Raw genomic sequence first — 23,677 nt, forward strand, 5'->3', positions numbered from 1 at the left:
GGGAGGCTGTGGCCTCTGGGGCCCTGTGTGGCTGGAGTAGTTCTAACTGAACTTCAACTCCCCTCGCCCCCTGTCTCCCTGACAGGGAACTGCAGCTCCGTCAGTAAACTGAACAGCTGATCTCGCTGATCTCCCAGGACCTAGATTGCTCTCTACTCAGTCCCCTTTTGTTAATTCCCACAGCTGTGGGAAACCCCCCAAGGAAAGCATCTGATATCACCAAACTCTCATTACACTCAAGATAAAGATTTATTCACAGCAAAAATCACAACAAAATATACACTAATTTGAAAAACAAAAGACGATAATGACATAAAGTGTTACATTTTTTAAAAGTGTGTAAAAGTATTTTGTCTCCTTCTCCATAAGTTTCTACTCATAAAATACAACCAAACATTAAAATGCAGTGATAGTTTGCATTTCTTCTGTGGCGAGAACTTAGACAAAATGCTGGAGCTTTTAGTTTATGAAGGAGTTAACACAAAACAACAAACTACACTACTGATTAAAAACATTCTCTATTTCCAGATTCACTTACGTATACATTCATCCACCAAAATGAGAAATCAACATTTCATATTGGCTGGCATCTTGCTATCATGTATTTTTTTTTTCTTTTTACTAGAAGCAAAATCAGAAATTATGCTTTGCTTCTCTTTTTTAATTGATCTCTGAAGATGTACTATCTAATTCATGAGAAACACGGAATTTTCTGTGTTCTTCATCCTCTTCACTCTTCGTCTCGATGGTTAGCTGGTCTTCGTGGCTGTGAAATTCACGGCTCTGGGATTCCTGGCTGACTTTGGAACTTTCCTGACTATCAATGCTGTGGGAATGCTCAATGCTGTTATCATTGGCCTCACGCTTATATTGTCTGGCCTGCTCGTGACTTTGGGTTTCCACGCTGTGGTCATCCATCTGGCTTACGTCATGGCTGTCCTTCCCCTGGCTGTCCCAATCAGAAGGTACATTCAGGTGCTGAGCCACTGGGATGGCCTTGGGTGTATCATCCAAGTCCTCGCTGTCCATGTGTGAGCTGAGGTCTTCCTCTGAAGCACCAGGATACTGAATAGGAGCACAAACAGAAATAGAAGTATTTGGACAGCCACGGGGGAGACACTATCATTCCTTTCATCTTTCTAACTTCTAGACCAAATTATACTGAAAATTGTCTAAATTTGGTTGAAGTAAAAAAATACATACCAGCATGCTACTTTGTACTTTACACAGCCTTTTCATGTCAGTCATATCCTTAATTTAAATAGGTACATCACCTATATATAATGAGGCCTGTGAAATAGGTCTCACTATCTGTCTTACTTAAAGGCAAAGTGAATTATAAATTGAAATGTAAAGTGCATAGTCACTGGCAAACTATGTCAAATCCAGACTCTTTGACTGAAGGCTCAGTGTAATTTGCAACTCTATAATTCCTCAATGGTAATTAACCTCAAAACACAACCCTTATGTAGTAAAAACAATTATAGTTTTCCAAAAATTTTTTTGGGGGGGGGGTTCGAAAAAACTGAGCACAATAAATGCTTTAGAACAAGAATTTGAAAAAATAGAATTGTGTGTGAGAGACAACGTGAGGGGAAAATCACATAAACTCAAACAAAAGCCACCAAGTGGAAGAAAGTTTTGCACTCAGTGTCAAGAAAGGTTACTAATAAAGGTTTGCCTGCCAAATGCAAGAATGAATGTGTAGACTCTGGTTTCCGAGAGCTGAGCTCTGCTCACAATCATCAGATGTGCTTGTTAGAGGATTTACCTGGGCACTAGAGACGTGGAACATCTTAGATTTTGACCTCTTCAGTCTGTAAGCCACACTGTCACCACGGCCGTCGTATGTTTCTACTGTGGGAAGAACTTCAGTGAAAACTGTGGTTGCTGCATCCTCAGTGGGGGACACAGTGACTTCATCAGACTCATCAGATTGGTGGGACTCGTCAGAGTGGTGAGAGTCATCGGGGTGGTCGGCATCATCGGATTCCTTGGAGTCCTGGTTATCCACGTGGTCCTCGTCCTCATCCTCATCGATATCATCCATGTGGTCGTGGCTTTCATTGGACTTACTCGGGAGGGTCTGAAAATCAAGTTGGCCCAGAAAGTTAGTCTATGGGCTTTTATTTTTCCTTAGACTTTAAATACATTAGTATTCTACTGTCTTCCTTTTATTTATTTTCAGAATCTTTGCACCTGCAGTATACTTAATGGCTTTTAGGCACCAAAGTGGTCATGTTGTAACGTCTTCTTTATTGCAAGGATAACTAGAATAATATTCTCATATACTTTTCTTGCTTTTCAATAAAAATTGTTTTCATAGATCTCTTTGACTCATAAATATAACATTCATATTGATAAAAACGTTTCTTGTACATATTAGATATTATTTTACTAAATTCAATAATGCAATAGATGCTGATATAGACTTGTGAGAATTCCCGATAGTTCAGAGCATTAATATTTTAATGCATATTAATGCATATTGCCAAAGCCGATAACTGCCTACCTTCTATAGAGATGATGAAAAGGTGACCTTGTTGTGCATGTGTGTGTGAACTGCAGCTCAGTATGAACCAGTTCGTCTATTACGGCTCAAATCCGCAAGTACAATGAGTCATTTATCTAAATAGCATATTCAAACGGAATCTTAAGGAAAATAACATTAAAAGAAGTCCAATTCTTTTTATTTATTTAAGAGCCAGAGGGAGAAGGGTCGGGAAGGTGGGGCGCTTGCTCCCATCTACCAACTCACTCCTCAAATGCCTGCAGTGGTCAGGGAAGAACTGAACCAAAGCCGGGATCCAGTAACTCAGTCCAGGTCCCTCATGTGGGTGGCAGGAGCCCACTAACTTGGGCCATCATTGTTGCCTTCCAGGGTCTACACTAGCAGGAAGCTGGCATGAGGAACCAGTGCCTGGTATCAAACTCAGGTACCCCAGTATGGGACACAGGCATCTGAACCACCATCTGAACTGCTAGGCTAAATACCTGCCCCAGAAAATCCGTGTAATTCATTCCTTTGCTCAGCAAGACATATTAATAATCCCAATGAACAGAATAATTGTCAAGTAAATTCTTATGTTAGGAACAGAAACCCTCCCGGATACACTCTTGGCCTTGGAAGGCATTGATTAGATACCTTTATATATTAGATAAGACATCTACAAAATACCATACATGAATTGCAAGAGGCTGAGTGTTTCAAATAGCAGGCATTATTAACATTTCCTGCAACACTAAACTTATCTGAAGAAATGTAGTATTAATGACATTTAATAGATATATGTTTTCTTTCTGAGCAAGTTTTAGGACTGATGTTTTCCTGGAAAACTTGCTAATGGAATTTCTTTAGAAGAGAGGCCCTGCAATGGGTTTTCCTGTCTCTGCAAGGCGTAACGCTTCCTAAACGGAATGTGAGACCTCACCTCTTGTATAAGGTCCTTTTCTTCCGAGGACACAGCATCCTGAGGAAGGAAGGGCATGTATCAGTATACATCATATATCCAGAGCGTTTGATTCAAAAATTAGTCTTTCCAACCCAAAGCAAGCCTTATATTTCAATCTCATTGGTCGTTGCCTTAGTACAGGAAGAAACCAATGTGGCAGATCAATTGGTCTCTTAAGTACACATTTATCAAAAGGCAGGAATGATCCATTTATCCAGCCCTGGTGGCCTGCTTGGAAGCTGTCTTTTGTTGTTTAGTTTTGAGAAGTTTAAAAATACCTGCGGTGTTAGGAGATTCTGCTTCTGAGATGGGTCAGGGTTTAGCCATGTGGCCAGAGCATCTGGGTGTTTATGGTAAAGCTGTCAAAAGAAGTTGCATGCTTGTCATTATTAGCAAAAGAAACAAAGGTCTGTAAGAGATCACCTGAAAAAACAGCTATGCTTCACTGAGCCTCTGGATGGACAGACACAGTATGCATTCACGTAGTCAGCCAGAGATTTAGAGTCTGTTTTTATAATTTAATTTGCTTACAGATTCATGTATAGAACTCTTAATAGCACTTGCCGTGGGCCAGTTATTCTTTCCACCTGCTTTACAAATATGAATTCATTGCGGCTTCTCAGCTGCCTGCAGGACAGGCATCGCGAGTTTGCCCATTCCACACATCAGGAGACAGCCACAGTGAGCTAAGTCGTAGTAGGGGCAGAGCTCAAACCCAGGCACACTGGCTGTTAGCACCAATCCTAATACTGTGCTTTCCTGTCCTGTCTTTGCCGACTGGATTCTCGCCTTAGATAAAGAACTGGAAGCAGGGATGCCTGGAATTACTGCCGATCTTCCTTGTTTCCCTTTTGTGGAGCAAGGAGAAACTCCCTAAGGCTGCTCGTATGGCATCCACTAGCCACACATGGCTATTTCAGTATAAGTTAATTAATATGAAAAAAATCGGGTGCTAGATCATGTCCTGGCTGCTCCACTTCTGATCCAGCTCCCTGCTAGTAGTCTGGAAAAAGCAGCAGATGAAGACCCAAGTACTTGAGCCCCTGCCTGCCACCCACATGGGAGACCTGGAAGAAGCCCCTGGCTTCCACCTGGCCCAGCCCTGGCTGCTGTGGCCATTTGAGGAATGGATTCTCTCTCTCTCTCTCTCTCTCTCGCCCTCCCTCCCACCCTCTCCCTCTGTAATTCATTTACAATAAATCTTTTATTTTTGCTGGGCAGAGTTAGACAGTGAGAGAGAAAGACAGAGAGAGAGTTATAGACAGTGAGAGAGAGACAGCGAGAAAGGTCTTCCTTCTGTTGGTTAACTCCCCTAATGGCCGCTACGGCCGGCGCTGTGCCGATCTGAAGCCAGGAGCTGGGTACTTTCTCCTGGTCTCCTATGCAAGTGCAGGTCCCAAGCACTTGGGCCATCCTCCACTGCCTTCCTGGGCCACAGCAGAGAGCTGGCCTGGAAGAGGAGCAACCGGGACAGAATCCGGCACCCCAACTGGGACTAGAACCTGGGGTGCTGGTGCCGCAGGTGGAGGATTAGCCAAGTGAGCCATGGCGCCGGCCTACAATAAATCTTTGAAAAAAGAAAACATTCCTCAGTTGTGTTAGCTACTTTTTTTTTTTAATTGAAAGGCAGAAAGACAGAGTTAGAGATGAGATAGTGAAAGAGCGCTGCTAGCCATTGATTCACTCCTCAAATGCCTGCAACAAATGGGCTATACTGAGCCTAGAGCCTGGAACTGGCAACGCAATCCAGGTCTCCCAAGAGTGGCAGGGATCTGATCACTTGAGCCATCATTGCCACCTACCAGGGTCTGTATAAGCTGTTAAGTTGGAATCAGAAGCTGGAATGGGGCTTAAACTCAGGCACTCTGAGATGGAACATGGAGTCTTTACCCAGCATCTTAACCACCAGGCCAATGCGGTGCCATAGTCATGTTCTGAGTGCTCAATAGCCATGTGTGTCCAGTGACTGTCTTATCAGACAGTACAAAATATATCAACATTGTTGCACAAAAATTCTAGCCAGAGACTTATTTGTCTAGAAAATGACTATAATATGCTAGGGGAGAGAGAGAGAGGGAGAGAGAGCAAGAGAGAGAATTTCTCCTAGCAATGGTACATGGCTTTAATGACATAATGTCACGGCTTATTTTCCTTTCATCCACGTACCCTTGCCAGATTTTATTCTGTTTTAAAAGGCACCAGTTCTTTCCTTGAATAGTATGGCTCGTTCCTTCTTTGGTGATGTTAGCTTTTCTACTTTGTTATTGTGATTCTATCTGTGTTCTCAAATCAACAGACACATGTACACACATGCACAGCCACACACACACACACAGAGCACCTCTCTTCATGTCTTCATTAAGCAGTCTAATGGCCGTGACCCCAGGCAACTCTGCATTGGCCTCTATTCTATTCATCTGGAATTGAACTCTGTGTGCCTTTTTGTCCAAGCTTCTCGGAACAAGGCCCATTTGTTGTGTGGCTGGCACAGCTTCATCTATTGTGGAGGGGCAGGTACCTCTATGGTGTTGGTCAAGTCATTATAATAGTTTGGTTTGGTCTTATGCTTGGTTAGAAAAATGTGATCTAAAGTCAGCTGACGAGCACAATAGATACAAACAGCACAAGTAGACTTTCTTTGCACAATGGGTGTCCTACAAATATCTTAGGCGATATTGTGGTCAGACAACAGTCCTGAGCCATAGCTGAGGTGAATATCAAACATAGCTTTCCCCTAAGTAAGGCAAAGGATGGAATTTTCTGCTTCTAGAAAAGCAGGCTGACTCATGGAAAGAAAGTCACACCACTTCATGGAATTCACTTCACATGTGATTATGACCCAGATAATTATTTTATCATGTTAAAACAAGCCCAGCTTGCTTTTAAGAATATGCATTAACAAAAACTATCTGTGCTTAGGATGGGTCTAGATTCATAACAGAGATCAATTAGCAGGGTTGTAAATGAATGGGCTTGACCATGAAGGTAAGTCAAATTGCAACAAAGATGTTTGGCTACTCCTGGCAATGAATACAAGGCCAATCTCACTAGATGCCAGACTTCAAAGGTGCTTACCTGCTTCTCCTCGGAACTGCCCGAATCAGCGTGTTTAACCTTTCAAACAGAAGAGAGGAAGCAAGGTTACTGCGGGATTGTGTTCTAGCACAAGAAGGCGCCCAGTTCACTTATTCCTGTGAATTTCCTAGAAGAGTAGCAGTACTCACCGGGAGGGTGTAGGCCATGCCCAGGAGACAAAAGCAAATCACGGCGATTCTCATCGTGCTGATTGTTCCTGCAAAATATTTTGTCAGAACAGCTTCATAGGTTAAAACGTAAGAATCTGCCACATTACAAAATAGTCACAATCACAAGCAAAACATATTCTGTTGAATGTATTCTACTTGTTGGACAACTTGTCCGTTTATAACATGGTCTTTGGAAGTCGTGTTTGTCACTTCCGTTTTTCACTTCACTGTTAGACAAGGGAGAGGGGAATTTTACAAGTCTCCATTTTATTCAGTTTTTAATTTAGAGTTCCAGAGATTATATCACCACTACCCGATATCTAAACCTAAAAGCATTATCAACAGAAATTTAATTAAAATAAGCAGCATGCATGGGAGTACCTAATACTCAGAGAAGAAAAACAAAAAGGGCAAAAAAAAAAAAAAATGAAAGAAATTTGCTGTCCCCATTTCTCCAGCATGCATTTAAAACACATTCTTACACCCAAATTATTAAGAAGTTGCTGCTTAGTTGAATTATAGCTATCTCTCAAGTTAGTTATTTAGGTAAGGTAGTCTAGAAATTTGAAATGAAAAAGAAAATAGTGAAAGCATACAGGTTTTAAAAAATTTCTTGTTGACATTTTTAACAGCTAAACACAGAAGTAAAATATGTAGAAAGGATTTTTTTCCTTGAAAATGAGATAGACCAAATCATTTAAAAAATAGAATTATCATTGGCTTACATTAGCACAAAAGATTATTCTTTATTTAATGCCTCCACAGTCATCCAGCCATTTAAAAGACACACACTCATTCCAAGGGGGCATAGAATTTTACTTTTTTCTGATTGGAAGCAGTTGCTTCAGGTCTTTGGAGAATTCAGTGGGTATGTTTCTAAGTTTTGCATTTGGCTTTCAAAATACCTGAGCACTTAGGTTCCAGACTTGTAATGTATCTGATCTGCTTATTCAACAACAACAAAACAACTGCAGTCTAACTGTAACAGCCTCACAGCGTAAACTATTTTCCTTACAACTTGAACTTGCCCATGAAATTCAATTCATTGTCCACGAAAGCATGGACAGCAACACAGCCGGAGCAGGCTGCAGGCTTACCTTGGTCGGCGTGTGGCTGAGAAGGCTGCAACTGGCCTGAGATGAGTCCAGTCCCAGAGGATGCTGCGCTCTCTGCCTCCTCCTGCTGCTGACAGCCGGAGCCTCTCGGGATTTAAATGCTGCTCCAACATCCTCCACCAACACAGGGAGGCGGAGAGATGTGTCATGAGGTTGTTTGCCACAGCCCAGCCCACCTGCTCCCACACTTCCCCTTCTGGTTTTGTGGTTAAAAACAAAAAACAAAAGAAACCAAAATTGACACACACACACACACACACATACATGCATTTATGCACAATGTTAACTGGCTTTGCCATTTACTGGATTGGCATTCAGACTCCCGGAAGAGCACTTAGGAGTTTCCTAAAAGGAAGGGAAGGTAACTAGTCCTTACAGAGATTTTATTTATAATTTCTGAGTTAGGCGAAAAAATACACATGTAAATCAGCCTGGAATGAAATCAAATAGTAAGGGCTTTTGTTTCCCCAAGTAATAGATGAAGGTGATATCCACAACCACAGTTGCCATTCTGTTTCCTGAAGAACTAGAAGGCTACTGTCATCCCTCTGTCCCTTTCTACTCAAGCTCCGTTTTGTGACTTCAAGTCGGCAGCAGCTTGTCCTTTAGACAAACGATCTCAGTGACACTGAGGTCCCTATTCATGCCTGTTCCATTGGAAGACTTGCAGTGACCTTTCAAAGACATGGAATTTTGTTGCACGGTCCGAATTGTTCAGAGGTGATGAATCTGGTAAATGCATATAAAAACCGCATCAACTAAGAGAGTGAGCAGCAATTTACGGTGGATGCTGCAGCGGTCCGGCCGTGTCTGACAGAGAGCAGGATGACTGCCTGAGAGGGCTGCTTCAGGAGCCACACTGCCCTTGAACCCTGCACTGCCTCAAGTTGCTGGCATGACCTTGAACACATGACTAGCCTACCTAGTCCACATCTGTGAAATGCAGACCCTGTTAACCCAGCTCCCGGAACTTTTGAGAGGTTACGTGAGTCAGTATATGTACAACAAACAACGTTGGGTATGCATTAGAGGCAAACGTCCTAGTGTGTTTTTCAATTGAAAAATACAGATTTTTTATTTATCAGGGAGAGGGAGAGGGAGAGGGAGAGGGAGAGGGAGAGGGAGAGGGAGAGGGAGAGGGAGAGGGAGAGGGAGAGGGACCTCCCACTTGCTGGTTTAGTCTACAAATGCCTGCAATGGCCACGACTTGGCTGAGGCTGAAGCCAGGAGCCAGGATAACAAACCAAGTTTCCCAGGTGGCTGGCGGGAGCCCAGTTGCTGGAACCCTCTCTGCTGCCGACCAGGGTCTGCACTGATGGGAAGCGGGAATCAGGAGCCAGAGCTGGGCTCAGATGCAGGCACTCCAGTGTGGGATATGAGTGTCTTGACTGCTAGACTAAGGGCCTGCCCCAGGCTATGCATATTTTAAGGGACAGATTAGATTTCTGAATTGTGTTTTTTCCCAGTTTTTCTTCCAAAATATATGAATTTGGTTATTTACTAAGAAAAAATAATTTGTATATTCAAAAACTTTACTGGGTATCTACGCAGTATTTGAGAGAAGAAAAATTACAGTTCAATTCTGAATATTGGGGTAGAATAGAAAGGTAGCAGATATTTAATATCATCCCTAGCTTACTTCTCCTCTTTAGGAAGTTACTTAGCTGTGAAATGAGGATTGAAATTTTCATTTACCCTACACTTCCATTGCAAGCATCATATGTGAGTTGAGATTAAAGATAAATGATGCTGTTTATTATTAGTTCCAAGGTGTCAGTCCTATTTACAAATATTTCTTTCAATATAAATATAGATGAAATTTCTTGCAGTGCTATTAGTATAACTAATAGCATGGTCATGGTGGGGATACGTCCCTTTTAAATTGCTTGTGTTCCAAATGAGTTGGTATTGTTAATTTGTAGCTTATAAACACACACTTAAATAATCAACATGGCACTTAGCTCTATAACATATAAAAGACACAGGTTTTAAAGTTGCAAAATAGATTTCTTAGTTCTGCTTTTAAAAATGATTTGTTTTTTCCCTTTAAACACATTACCCACATGAGCTTGTCATGTTGTCATTTTAGTGGAGGGAAGTCCACAAATTCTAAAAACAACAAGATTTCCACAGGATTCGTTGTCGTTTACTCTGTGGCCAAGGGGATGATTCAACATGAATTTGGAGAGTTATAGGAATAGAGGTCATTGGCGCCCAGCCATGGTGGGAGGAACCCTGTGACCCTTCTCAGGACTCTTGTGGGCATAGCTACAGAGTACCACAGGGTGGCAGCCTTTGTGAAAAGGACTCCAGGTCTCAGTCTGGTTCTAGCACTTTCTTCCATCAGGGTAGAACATCCGTGCATTGTACGACAGAAATGCCACACAGCTGTGAAGCCTCCATTTCCTGGAATGCTGGATGAGGAAGTATTTCCCAGCAGCAAGCCACTACACCGTCAGGGACAGGGACCAGGAGGAGCGAGGCGTTCTTGTTCAGCTCTGTTGGTGCCTTTAGCAATCCCAGGTAGACCCTGTTGTCCCACTTCCCCCTTGCCTACACTCACCCTGAAGGTTACCAACCCGAGGTCTCACTCCCAGTACAGCCTTGAGAATTTACGCCTGAAGAATGTGTCTGGGATGCTTCTGATCTGAACAAAGTCATTTGTAATGGGAGACGATTCTGTAATGTCTGGAATGGACAGTGTGTTCTTCTGATTCCTGAGGGGGATTCATATTTCTTGATTTTTGTACACAAACTTTTGCTGACATTTTTTCTGAGTAGGATTTTTCAATTGTCAGAATTAACAGGCTGAATAATTCAAATCACAGAGGCTTAATCTGTAATGTTGCCATTCTTGTTTAGTCTAATGGTTGTTTGTTAGAATTGAAAGGTCAGACTCTCCAAATGTTCTATAAATCCATGTAGGAAGAAAAATTCAAACGGTGATTTGTGATCTGAAAATACTAGGATACTTAAAAAATTCATGGAAAATGGAATTAAAAGAGAAGTTGCTTTTGGTGCAAAAATGTGAAGTTTGTGCATTGAGGGTCTTTCAAAAAGTTCATGGAAAATGCATTATGAATAAAACTGCATATATTTTGATTTTGCACCAAAATAACCTTATTTTTCCTTCCATTGTCCGTGATTTTGTGGGTCCTGTATGAAGGTACTTTAAAAAGTTCACGGTCACTCACTGTTTATAAGGAAGAGATATTTTGTGACAATGAGCAACCAGTAAGAGGCATTTTGCAGGACGTATTTGAGGGGAGATCAAGATCAATTTATTAGAACTCTTACTTAATATCTGGTAGTTGAGTAACTTTTGGTAGAGAACTTATAAGGTTTACATAAAAAGGTGACCATTTCTATGTAGAACAGAAAATCGAAAGAAAGATTAAAAAAAAAAAACTAGACAATCAAAGAAGCAGCTAAATACAAACATATGGCGACAGGGACTGAAGCATTTGAACAATTACTTCTGCCTTTTGGGTGCACTTTTTTTTTTTTTTAAGATTTTGGTTTTGTATTTGAATGGTAGAGTAGATAGAGGGAGAGACAGAGAGAGAGGTCTTCCATCTGCTGGTTCACTCCTCAAATGGCTGCAAACTGGAGCTGGAGCAATCTGAAGCCAGGAGCCAGGAGCTTTTTCTGGGTCTCCTATATGGGTGCAGGGGTCCAAGCACTTGGGCCATCTTCTACTGCTTTCCCAGGCCATAGCAGAGAGCAGGATTGGAAGAGGAGCAGCCAGGATGTGAAACAGGGCCCATATGGGTGCCAACGTCACAGGCAGAGGTTTAGCCTACTGTGCCACAGCACTGGCCCCCCGGGTGCACATTAACAGGAAGCTGTAATTGGAAGCAGGATCAGACCCATGTTCTCCAATATAGAATGCGGCAATCCTCAAACGCATTTTTTTTTTCTTTAAAGATTATTTTGTTCTCCCTTGCCTGTAGCAGGGCCCAAGAACTTGAGCCATCATCATCTGCTGCCTCCAAGGATACATTAGTAGGAGGCTGGATCGGAAGTGGCGGCAGGATATGACCCCAGGGACCCCTATATGGGATCTGTGTATGGCTCAAATACACCTTATCTGCCCTGCTACTCCACAACACCCACCAGGAAGCAGGGTATTAGCTGCGGCAGAAAACATCTTTCCCCTGATAATTATTTTCAATTGCTCTCACAAAGCTGCAAATTAAGCAGCTTCTCTGGATTCTGTTAAAAGTAGCTCTCAGCTCACACCTGAGAACTTCTGCGCCCAAAGACTGATCAGGTGAAGGCTATTTCTTACATAACATGAGGTCTGCTGGGGTCTAGCCTACTTCCAACTCTCTAGCCTTGTTTTTCACCAACTCCTCTCCTTGCGCTCTCTCAAACAAGCCTCGTGGGGTTCAAGTCTCTGTACCTTTGCTTACATTGCATGGTCCTCATGTCTGGAATATCCTTTTAGTTCATCCAAGCTTGCTACTGAAATGCTCACACATCTCTCTAGGCGTAGCTCATGTCAAGCATGAAAGCATTTTAAATTCTGCATTGGTAGAACTAACCTCTCCCGCCTTTGCGTGCCTCATGCACCGTGCACTTGATCTAGCATGGCACCTAGGATATCTTATTGCCTCATATGTTTGTCTCCTTACACTGAAAGGTAAACTTCTTGCAAGGCAAGGCTGGGGTTTATTCACATCTGGATCCAGATTCCTGCTGGATAGTCAATATTTGATGGGACAAATGAACAAAGGAGTGTTGTTTTAATAACGCTTAATCCTATGGAAGTGACATGTAACATTTGCATTTAATTTCAACTCCAAGGAGCTGGAATATTGCTGGGTTCTTACATTGATTTATAAAAACTTTGAAAAATACCATTGCAGAATGTGAAGAATCTGGATTTTCTCCCTCTCCCTTCTCCCCTTTTCTCTGGGGTTCTGAAAATTCTTTACACTTATCTGGGTCTCCCATTCCTTATTAGAGTTAACTTGGATCACTTACCAGGTCAGTTTCAGCTCTAAAATTCTGTGATTTTTATGTTTCTGCTTTAAATTCATGAGGAATCAAATATTGACATTACAATGGGAAGAGCAAATGGGTTATGGAAAGAGAGGTGGCATGGAGAATGTGAGAGAAGTTCAAGCCAAAGACCAGGAAGGGAAAAATTTGCCACAAAGAATCTCCAATAGAGCTACAGGTGGTGAAAGTTGAAGAGTTGAGATGTGTTTAAGAAAAATACCATGTGTGTTCACTACACTGGAAGTCACAGGTAAACACAGAGGAGTATTCCATTAGCAAAAATAAAGCTTTCTTTAAAGGAGGGAAATCAGTCCCAGCATCCCACTTTAAGAAGTCAATCTTTCATGTACTGGAGATTTGCTATCCTTTCCTCCCACAATTCCACACAATGGGTTTTCTAGACACATTTTCTCACTGTGGGTCACATGCGTGTCTTTCAGGTTCCCTTGCACCAGCAGTGGGAGGCTGAGGAGAAACTGACTGAGGAGGCTAGCTGGCTTCTTTCCTGGAAAAGGCTTCCTGTGGTTTTAGGGGCAGCTTCATGGTCAAACAGATCAGGCGTATCGTAATCTGGAGATGTTTTTAGATTTTTCTTTCCCGTATTCACATCCTCTTCATTTCCAGATATCTTTGTATGTCACTGGTCTAGACAACTTTGAATTTTACTTAGTACCTGATGGCATTGTTCAAGAGTTTATCCACAATCAAAGTTTGTAACCAGATTTGTCCTACCACAATTTCTCTTGCTTGTTTTTTATCCCTAAGAAATATTTCCTTGTAATTATTATGCCCTCTGTGGTAATAAAGAACAAAGCTTCTGCCTTAGCTTATTGAAGGAGAGATGTTAAAAATATTAATAGTAATTATAGTAAGATAATGATAGCTATCTATGTTTTAATGGAACACCTATAATGTAATAGATTTGAAAATAAACACTAGGTCTAATATTTCTAACAGCTATATGAATTCAGTATTAGGGCCTCGATTGTTTCAAATCATCATAATAGAAGCCCTTTGCTCTGACAGTCACATCTGTTTACCTGTTTTTTTTTTTTTCATTCTTTGTAAAGACATCCAAGAATATATTTCTGGGGCCCCGTTCTGTGGTGTAGTAAGCTAAGCCTCCACCTGTGGTGCAGGTATCCCATATGGGTGCCAATTTGTGTCCTGGCTGCTCTTCTTCAGATCCAGCTTTCTGCTGATGGTCTGGAAAGGCAGTGGAAGATGATTCAAGTGGTTGGGCCCCTGCACCCATGTGGGAGACCTGGAAGAAGTTCCTGGCTCCTGGCTCCTGGCTTCGGATCAGCTCAGTTCCCATCATTGGGGTCATTTGGGGAGTTAGCCAGCAGATAGAGGACCTTTCCCTCTATCTCTCCCTCTGTTTATCTATGGCTCTAACTCTCAAATAAATAAAATATTCAAAAGAAAAAACAAAAAAATCTATAAAAAAATAGAGTATATTTTCAGGTCCAGCAGGGAACCAGACGAGGAGATGGTTAGTTCTATCTGTCATAGTTGGGAAGATCTTCTAAGAAGATGCTAAGTTGCAATTCAGTTGAGGAACCCACATTTAGGGGACAACTTCAAAGATGTGAATAAAAATCAGAAGCATCCAATTTTGGCCAAAGTTGGTTAAAATAAAAACCAAGCATACAATGAGAGCTATACATTATAATAAGATTGATGAGAGATAGCTTGTAGAATGAGTGAACAGTCTTGGCTCTAACAGGTTCAGCTCTAAGAATAATGCAAAGCTTTGTTTTTCTACATAGCCCTCCTCCTCAGGTAGTATCATGCTATGGCCTTGTGCCATTCAGTGGGAGGGAGGGAATGTTACATCCCTGCTGATCTCAGGCTGCTATGAACCATCAGTTCCAAACACAGCTACTGATTGTGGGTTAATACCACTATCTTCATATTTAATACATATAATGGCCTTGAATATTAGCTGACTGATTTTCTACACTTTGAACTGATTGCTCTATTTTAACAGGTACCATATATCTAGAGAAAGGCGCGATCCACAGCTGGCCTCAAGTCTTTTCTCCATTTGAGTTCTTCGTAGCATCTAGCATAACAATTGTGCCAGGCACCTCTGACCGGACGCTGGAGATCCATCTTCTTCAGAGCAGCTTCTGGGAAGCAGCTGCCCAGCTGCAGCTGCACTTCTCAGCATCCCCTGCATTTGGATGTGACCCTGTGACTCGTTCTTGCCGAAAGACTGTAAACTCAAGTGATGTGTTTTACTTTCAGGTTGATGTGCCTAAAAGCTAAGTGTGCCTCCTCCACAGTCCTCTTCCTCACGTTTTGGCTAAATGGGGAGGTCTCTGAAGCATTTTTGGAGGTCAGAGTTTCCAAGGAAGTCATAGTTTGAGCTGTATGCTAGCCAAGAACCCTGTTATTAGGTACTTCATGAGGGAGAACTATGCTTCTATTGCTGTAAGGATCTTGGTGTCTGTTACAATAGAAGGTGTTACCTTAATTAATGCAATATCATACACACAGTATTGCTCAAAGCACAGCCTTTGAATCTTAGTATCTATGTTCCAGGTCACCAGACCCCAAAGAATAAGTTTAAATTATAATGCCATAACTTTATATGTATATATTTTGTATTAATTTTTACTTACCTATTTTGAAATGCAAAATAAGCCCATATGAGGTTAATATGTTAAAAATTGGGTGTAATTATTTTATATATTAAACATGCAATTCATTTAATTTCATATGGAGGTAGTGTGTAATGTCAGTAAATATTAGTGACTAGGATAGCAGGTTCCTCTTGTTTGTTTTTGAAAATGTTTGTATGTATTTGAAAGGCAGAGTGACAGAGCACAAGAGTGAGAGAGAGTGAGAGCAAGAGCAAGAGCGAGAAAGATCTTCCATTACTCATTCACTCTCCAATTGGCTGCAATGCCTGGGCAGGGCCAGGCCCAAGTCAGGAGCCCAGAACTCAGTGCGGGTCTCCTACTAAGCAGCGGCTTATTCCACTCAATGCCCACCGTTTTCTTGTCTGTTTTTGTTTGTCCCATTTTTATCAGATTAGTCAGCTTTGTACAGATTTAAGTGGAGAGAGTCCTATGTTGGGGACCAGGGCACCTGACATTTGTGCTGTCTCTAGCACAGAAGTCATTAAACATTGCTTAGTTAGTTTGGCTCTGCAAAGGAGGAGGCTACAGCTTTTACCTCCTACTACACGGTAAATCAATCCTGAGACTTCTGAATTGTTCACACAGCATCCTTTGGTTTTACTCCTTAACGGAACTACCAGTTTTTGGGACACCTTTCACTTTTTGACCTGCATACCAAGGGGAAGACAGTGGCAGGTAGTGATGAGAGCAAAATCGACCCATCCAGTTATATATAGTGGAGAACGAAGGGTCATGTTGTCTGCAGGCTTCGCGTGACTTCCGCTCACTGGCAGGGATGTGCTTACAGGTTAATTTTAGTCTTGGTTGCCTCTCACCAGATCAAATATTGTGTGGGTGGTAAATTCTAGGAAACTTGAAGGATTTTAAAACACTCTGCCATCCTAATATGGGGATGGCCATAATTAGAGGGAAGAGTCAGTTACACTATAAACTGTTTATGGCTGGGAGCTGCAGTTCTGACCCTTTCCTGTACATTTCATTGCTATTCCCCAACCCTTGGTGGTCTCCTGGTGTGTGGAGGGCTTAGCCAGGGTTCTTAGTGAAGAAGTAGAAGAAGTTCTGCGTGGCTTCTGAGCAGAGCTGGTGCACCCACTCGTCTGGGCTGTGCAGGAAGTGCGGGCTGGGGTCATCAAGGGGCCTTTGTCTGCTTTTAGACAGTGCCAAGGCGTCTCAGATTGGGCTTCAGCTTTATTTTGGTTTTTGTGGAGGTGGTTCAGACACATGTAACATTGTGGTGTCTTGACCCCCACTGAGATTTTAAACATATATCTTGTTTCACCAATCTTCGTTTCTTAAGAATCCAGTGTATATCTTAGAGGTGATAATATTTTGAATTCAGAAGGAAAAGGATCTGAGACTTTCATTTACATCTTTTAATCTTTGACTCTTTGGGATGTGAATGAATTAAAATTGTACTTTTTAAAAAGAAGGCTAAGTCCTACATGCAATAATTTATTTGAGAAAATCTATCTTACCTTCATGGTATTTTGTAAAATTGGGCAACTGATTTATTTCACATGGTCCTATTTTCTTTTTTAAAACAAATTTTAAAAATTATGTTTTTATGTATTTGAAAGGCAGAGAGAGAGAGAGAGAGAGAGAGAGAGAGAGGAGATAGGTAGATGATAGAGATCTTCCATCTACTGATTCACCCTACAAATGCCCACAAAAGCCAGGGTTGCTGGGCCAGAGCAAACCTGGAGCCAAGGACTTTATCCAGGTCTCCCATATAGGAGACTGGGACCCAACCGCTTGAGCCATGACTGTTGCCTTCTAGGAAGTACATTAGCAGGAAGCTGGAATGGAGAATGGAGATAGAACTCAAACCGAGGTACTTCCATACAGATATGTGTTTAAGAGGCAGGGTAACTGCTATGGCAAACGCCTGCCCCTCTGTGGTCCTATCTTCTATCGTGAGTGTTTACTTAGTGGGCAGGAATAGGACCAGGAAATAAAATCAGTTAAACTTTTATTATATCAGGGTTGAGTGAATGCATAGCTATATATGTGTAGCTCTTCCACACAAAGGGTTTGAAACTTTTGTTTTTACAAAAATTTATAAGCGTTAAGAATATATGGTAAGCATAAGAATATATGGTAAATTAGGCATTTGGTGGAAAGAAAGCTAAGAAATCAATGAAGTTGGCCGCTGCCATGGCTCACTAGGCTAATCCTCTGCCTGTGGTGCCGGCACTCCGGGTTCTAGTCCCGGTTGGGGCGCCGGATTCTGTCCCGATTGCTCCTCTTCCAGTCCAGCTCTCTGCTGTGGCCCAGGAAGGCAGAGGAGGATGGCCCAAGTGCTTGGGACCTGCACCCGCATGGGAGACCAGGAGGAAGCAGCCGGCTCCTGGCTTCAGATTGGCACAGCATGCCGGCCGTAGTGGCCATTTTGGGGGTGAACCAATTGAAGGAAGACCTTTCTCTCTGTCTCTCTCTCTCACTGTCTAACTCTGCTTGTCAAAAAAAAAAATCAATGAAGTTTGTAAGTGTTGGAGTGAAAAGAAACATCTTGTTCTACATATTAGCTTATAAGAATTAATTTTAATGGCCAAATCAGGGTTCACAATACCATTTGCCTGAATATCCAAAATTCTTCTCTTCTATTTACTTATTTGATCACTTATTTATTTACTACACAAATTATTTTATTCATTTACATTATGGTGTAATGTAATGGTGTAATTAAATGGTGTTGTGGCGTAGCAGGTTGTCTTCACCTGCTATGCCAGCATCCCATATGAGCACTGGTTTAAGACCTGGCTGCTCCACTTTTAATCTAGCTCCCAACTAATGTGCCTGGGAATGCAGCAGAGATGGTCCAAGTCTTTGTGTCCCTGCACTCACATGGGAGACCTGAAAGAAGGTCCAGGATTCTGGTTTTGGTCTGGCCCAACTCTGACTGTTGCAGCCATTTGGAGAGTGAACCAGCAGATGGAAGATCTCTCTCTCTCTCTCTCTCTCTCTCTCTCTCTCTCTCCTCCTCTCACTGTAACTTTACCTTTCAAATGAAAAAAAAAAAACTAAAAAAAAAAGAAAGTAAATTTTTAATTGCTTAAAAGAATGATCTGTGTTAGTTTCTCCACTGATATCTTGCTAACCTCATTGGATGGCCATCTCCACCCAATTTGCCTGGTTATTAATTTATTTTTTAAAAAAGATTTATTTATTTGAAAGCCAGAGTGACAGAGAGTGAGGGAACGCTATATTTAAAGATATATTTTCCATCCACTGGTTCATTCCTCAAATGGTCACAACAGCTGGCCAGGCTGAAACCACAACTGGGAACTCCATCCAAGTCTCCCTGCTGGGTAGCAGAGACCTACATAGTTGAGTCATCATCCTCTGCCTCCTATGCCCATTAGCAGGGAGCTGGGTTGGAAGCTGAGTAGTCAGGATTTGAACCAATACTCCAATAGAGGATGTGGCATTTGTTTTTTTTTTTTTTTTTTGCCAGTCAGAGTTAGACAGTGAGAGAGAGAAAGAGAGTTGTAGACAGTGAGAGAGAGAGAGAAAGGTCTTCCTTCCATTGGTTCACTCCCCTAATAACTGCTACGGCCGGCGTGCTGTGCCGATCTGAAGCCAGAAGCCGGCTGCTTCCTCCTGGTCTCCCATACAGGTGCAGGGACCCAAGCACTTGGGCCATCCTCCACTGCACTCCCGGGCCACAGCAGAGAGCTGGACTGGAAGAGGAGCAACCAGGACTAGTACCTGGTGCCCCAACTGGGACTAGAACTCTGGGTACCAGCGCCGCAGGTGGAGGATTAGCCAAATGAGCCACAGCACCGGCTTGAGGATATAGATGTTGCAGGGAGTAGTTTAACCCATTGTGCCACAACACCTGTTCCATAATCTATTTTTCAAACCACGATAAAACAGAAATTTGTATTTAACCTTGTGGTATATGCTATTGTTTGAATGTTTTTGCCCCCTCTAAAATCCATGTTGGTTCTTAATCTCCAACACAACAGTGCTGGGAAGTGCGGCCTTTAGAAGTGACTGAGCTATGAGGACTGTTTCGTGAATGACATTAGGAGCCCTTACTAAAGTGCTTGACTGGAGGAGGGCCTTTGACCAAGGAAACAGCCCTTTCGTCTTATGGAAGGAGCAGCAACAAGGAGCTGTCCTGGAAGCACAGAGCAGTCGTCATCAGACAACCAACCTGCTGGCATTTTGACCTTGGACTTCCAACCTCTAGAATTGTGGGGAAAATGTCTGTTCTTTTTTTTTTTTTCTTTAAGATTTATTCATTTATTTGAAAGGCAAAGTTACAGAGAGAGAGAGGGAGGAGGAGGAGGAGGAGGAGAAGAAGAAGAAGAAGAAGAGAGAGAAAGAGGAGAATCTTCTATCCATTCATTTGCTCCTCAAATGGCCACAATGGCTGGAGCTGAGTAGATCCAAAGTCAGAAGCCAAGAGGTTCTTCCAACTCTCCAGGTGGGTTCAGGTGCCCAAGGACTTGAGCCATCTTCTGTGGCTTTCCCAGGCACATTAGCAGGGAGCTGGATTGGAAGTGGAGCAGCTGGGACTTGAACTGGTGACCATATAGTATGCCAGCACTGCAGACCATGGCTTTAACCTGATATGTCACAGCGCTGGCCCCAAAATGTCTGTTCTTTATAAATTTTTTGGTCTCAGATATTTTTTTATATTAGCACAAATGGATTAAAATGATGAGGTGGCCAGATTTAGCAAATAAAAATATAGAACATCAGCTAACTTTGAATTTTAGCTAGATAATGAAAAACATTTTAGTCTAATTATGTCTTCAATATACAAACATTTTTATACATAAATATTTGGGACTTATTGATTTAACAAAATTGTTCATTATGTATCTAAAAATCACAATTAACTAGGTATATTTATTCTGTCTGGTAACCCTATGTAAAGGACAATGAAAAAAAAGCAGTGTAGATTTTGCTTGGCAGAATTTAAAATCATCAGCTTCTCTCCATTATTTTCTATGATATCCCAAGATCCTCTTCTCTTTCTGATCTGAGGACTAATCCTTTAAAGATACATTCATGAATGCCTGTTTGGTGTGCAACACTGGACCAGGTGCTGGAATATGAAATCAGCTAAGACCCATTCTCACTTTCAAGAATCACAAAGTCTTTGTTTTGTTGGCACTTGTTACAGGCACTCTTGTAATGTGCCTAAAGACAAAAAGGAGGCAAATCTATGCCGAACAGGTCAAGTCGTTGGAAATGCCTCTTATCTCCTACTTTAGGATTTTTTAAAAATACATTTGAGGCTTTAAAAAATAACAAGATATAATGGGTGTTTAAGACAACAGTATTTTTGAAAATTGGGAAATTAAAAAAAATGCTTTAAAAGTACCTTGCATTATTGGTTTTTTGGGTCCTCATAATCTCTTCAATTGTTTTGAAATAGTCATTGAAATATCTCTGTGGAAGCATAAAGAGATAATATAATTTGGCAGAATGTGATTTACCAGTATAAATTTGCCAAATTTGGCTTGATGACTATATTCTAGGAAAGCATAAGATGAAAACTCAATCAGGAAACAGTCTACAACTAAATTTTAATAAGTCTTCCAGAACATGAAGCATTCATGTCAAGGTCCCTTGCACTTTATTTATTTATTATTTTTAAAGATCTATTTTATTTATTTGAAAGGCAGCATTACAGAGAGAGGCAGAGAAAGAGAGAGGGGGGGAGAGAGAGAGAGAGAAAGAGAGAGAGAGAGAGAGGTCTTCTGGTTCACTCCCCAGATGGCCACAACAGCCAGAGCTGTGCCAATCTGAAGCCAGGAGCCAGGAGCTTCTTCCGGGTCTCTCACGTGGGTGCAGGGGCCCAAGGACTTGGGCCATCTTCTACTACTTTCTCAGGCCACAGCAGAGAGCTGGATCAGAAGAGGAACAGCCAGGACTAGAACTGGCGCCCATATGGGATGCTGGTGCTTCAGGCCAGGGCTTTTAACCATCTGTGCCACAGCGCCAGCCCCGTCCTTTGCACTTTAATTTAGTAGATTTTCTTTCAGTCTCACACATGTTATTCCTTGAACTTTATCCTCATGTCGTAACATTATTGGATAATTCAGCAGTTGTTACATGAGCTCTAAAATTCTTCGCATTTTGAGTTATAGCTTTTTGGTGGGAGAAGGGATGACTAGAAATAGCGACATGCAGGGCCGGCGCAGCTCTGGCCGTTGTGGCCAGCTGGGGAGTGAACCATCAGATGGAAGACCTCTCTCTCTCTCTGCCTCTCCTCTCTCTGTGTAACTCTTTCAAAGAAAGAAAGAAAGAAAGGAAGAAAGAAAGAAAGAAAGAAAGAAAGAAAGAAAGAAAGAGGGAAGGTAGGAAGGAAGGAAGGAAGGAAGGAAGGAAGGAAGGAAGGAAGAAAGAAAGAAAGAGGGAAGGAAGGAAGGAAGGAAGGAAGGAAGGAAGGAAGGGAAAAGAAAAGGAGAGGAGAGAAGAGGTGAGGAGAGGAGAGGAGAGAAGAGGAGAGGAGAGGAGAGGAGAGGAGAATAGCGACATGTTTGTGGAAGAGAGAATGGGAATGTGACAACCAGAGCTCGATTGTCCTTGGATCCAGTTCTCCCATTCTCCTTTCTCAGCTCTGGATCAGAGGAAGACACCTCTGGGCTGCATTTCTCAAGTATCCATGGCCTTGGCTTTAGTCAATGAGTGGTGCTTACGGAGACAGGCAGGCAGGAAGAAGGGAGAAGCCCAGTGTTTCCTATTCCCTCTCTGTGCATCCTGCAGCATCTCTGACCAAGCGTGTGTCTTCCTCATCCCTCCAGCTTTTAATTCATGCCAGGTCCAGGCCTCTAGTACCATTCCCTTTCCTTCCTCTGGTTTTGGGGGTGGGGGAGTGGCTACCTGATGTTGTTGTGTCACCACGCCCATTTAACTTTTCAAATCTTTCATCTTCCATAATATCAATCCCCAGTGCTAAATTCTTTCTGTTAAAATAGTTTCTGGCTTCCTTGTGAGAGTTTGATCAATCCAGAGATAATAGATTTTGGAGAACATACAGAGATTAAGGATCCATCATTCTTGTCTCCTTGGTACCCTCTTCAGGGAATTTCACATAAAAAAATCAGCAACTGTTCCTTTAGGCCTAGTGCTTTCTCTGTTTCAAGGATCAGAGACTGCATAGTTTCCAGATTTCTAAGAATGTTTTGCTTATAGAACATAACTGTGCTTTGCCTCAAGCCAAGGTTTTCTTCATTTTCTCCACAATATGTTCTTTTAATGGAGGGGGTACTGTCATTTCTAGATAAATACTTCTTAGAATGGATGTGTAAGGAAACAGAGGACAAAGAAAGGAAGAATGGAATGGAAAAAAATTAAATGATAAGGAAAAGAAAATAGGAAGGTGATGCAGAATCAGATAATATAACTGTACTCTTTGGGAAGGACAATAATTTTCATTGAAAGAGAACTTACAAGACACTATTTCCCCAGGAATGTTGCTCATAACTGTGTAGTTTATTGACATAGTTCGGAGATTTGCATGAAATCATAAACCATTATCCAGTATAGGTCATGGTGTTTACTATGTGCCTTAAGACTGTTAATGACACAATTTCTCAATGAACCTTTCACCAACAACAGAGAGGGGAATATTTCACAGCGAAAGCAGTGAGCCTGACAGTTGAGCAGCCAGCACACTGATGGTGAGGAGGCAGTCCCACGGTCTTGGTCTACGTGGCTGTAAAATGCCTTGCTGCTGGTTGGGTCCTTACAACTTTGTGAGCTCAGGGCCTTGTTGGTTGAGCTGTTAGCAGAGGTCAAAGCTTGAATTAGGATTTGCCTGAATCACAGACCCTCTGATTGCTTTCTGGCTTCCAGTGTGAGGAAGACACTTAGTTGTCTCAAGGCATCCCTGCTAGACAAGGTAGCAGAAACATTAAGAGCAAGGACTTCGTGGTAGCACTGTGGCATCCGTCACTTCTTTATAGAGGCACTGAGTCATTCACCGTGCTCAGGCTTCCATTGTCAGCTAAGGACAGAAATAGCACCTTTGTCCGAATGTAGCTGTGAAGATTAAATGAGATCAGGAATAAAGAGCTGAGCCAAGTACCTGGAGTTTAACAAGGCGACAGTGAAGGTTCAGTGTTGTCATCTCTCAGAAATGTTAGCTGTGATTCTAGAGCTTGTGTGGATTCAAAGCAGGCCAAACATGTTTTACAGAAATGCATGAAGCTATATCCCACATTAAATGCAGGAAATCACGCTGA

At 42.0% G+C, this 23,677-nt stretch overlaps 1 protein-coding gene across 1 annotated transcript; it reads right to left on the reverse strand.

Annotated features, from left to right (window-relative positions):
• Nucleotides 1-232: 232 nt before the first annotated feature.
• SPP1 (secreted phosphoprotein 1) lies at nucleotides 233-7,898 on the reverse strand. The gene is made up of 7 exons (XM_062199888.1): nucleotides 7,795-7,898; nucleotides 6,677-6,744; nucleotides 6,528-6,566; nucleotides 3,731-3,811; nucleotides 3,432-3,470; nucleotides 1,772-2,086; nucleotides 233-1,065 (listed from the first exon to the last, which is right to left on the reverse strand). Exons 2-7 carry the CDS (start codon nucleotides 6,728-6,730, stop codon nucleotides 661-663), a joined length of 933 nt encoding a protein of 310 aa, XP_062055872.1. The 5' UTR covers nucleotides 6,731-6,744; nucleotides 7,795-7,898; the 3' UTR covers nucleotides 233-660.
• Between the last annotated feature and the right edge of the window lie 15,779 nt (nucleotides 7,899-23,677).

This window comes from Lepus europaeus, chromosome 8 (assembly GCF_033115175.1).
Source record: "Lepus europaeus isolate LE1 chromosome 8, mLepTim1.pri, whole genome shotgun sequence".
NCBI lineage: Eukaryota > Metazoa > Chordata > Mammalia > Lagomorpha > Leporidae > Lepus > Lepus europaeus.

Bases quoted from the DNA above. Each gene is read 5' to 3' on its own strand.
- SPP1 (XM_062199888.1), bottom strand. From the start codon at position 6,730: ATGAGAATCGCCGTGATTTGCTTTTGTCTCCTGGGCATGGCCTACACC. The intron at 6,567-6,676 runs GTGAGTACTGCT...TCTGTTTGAAAG, and splicing joins GCATGGCCTACACCCTCCCG to GTTAAACACGCTGATTCGGG. The intron at 2,087-3,431 runs GTGAGGTCTCAC...CTTGATTTTCAG, and splicing joins AAAAGGACCTTATACAAGAG to ACCCTCCCGAGTAAGTCCAA.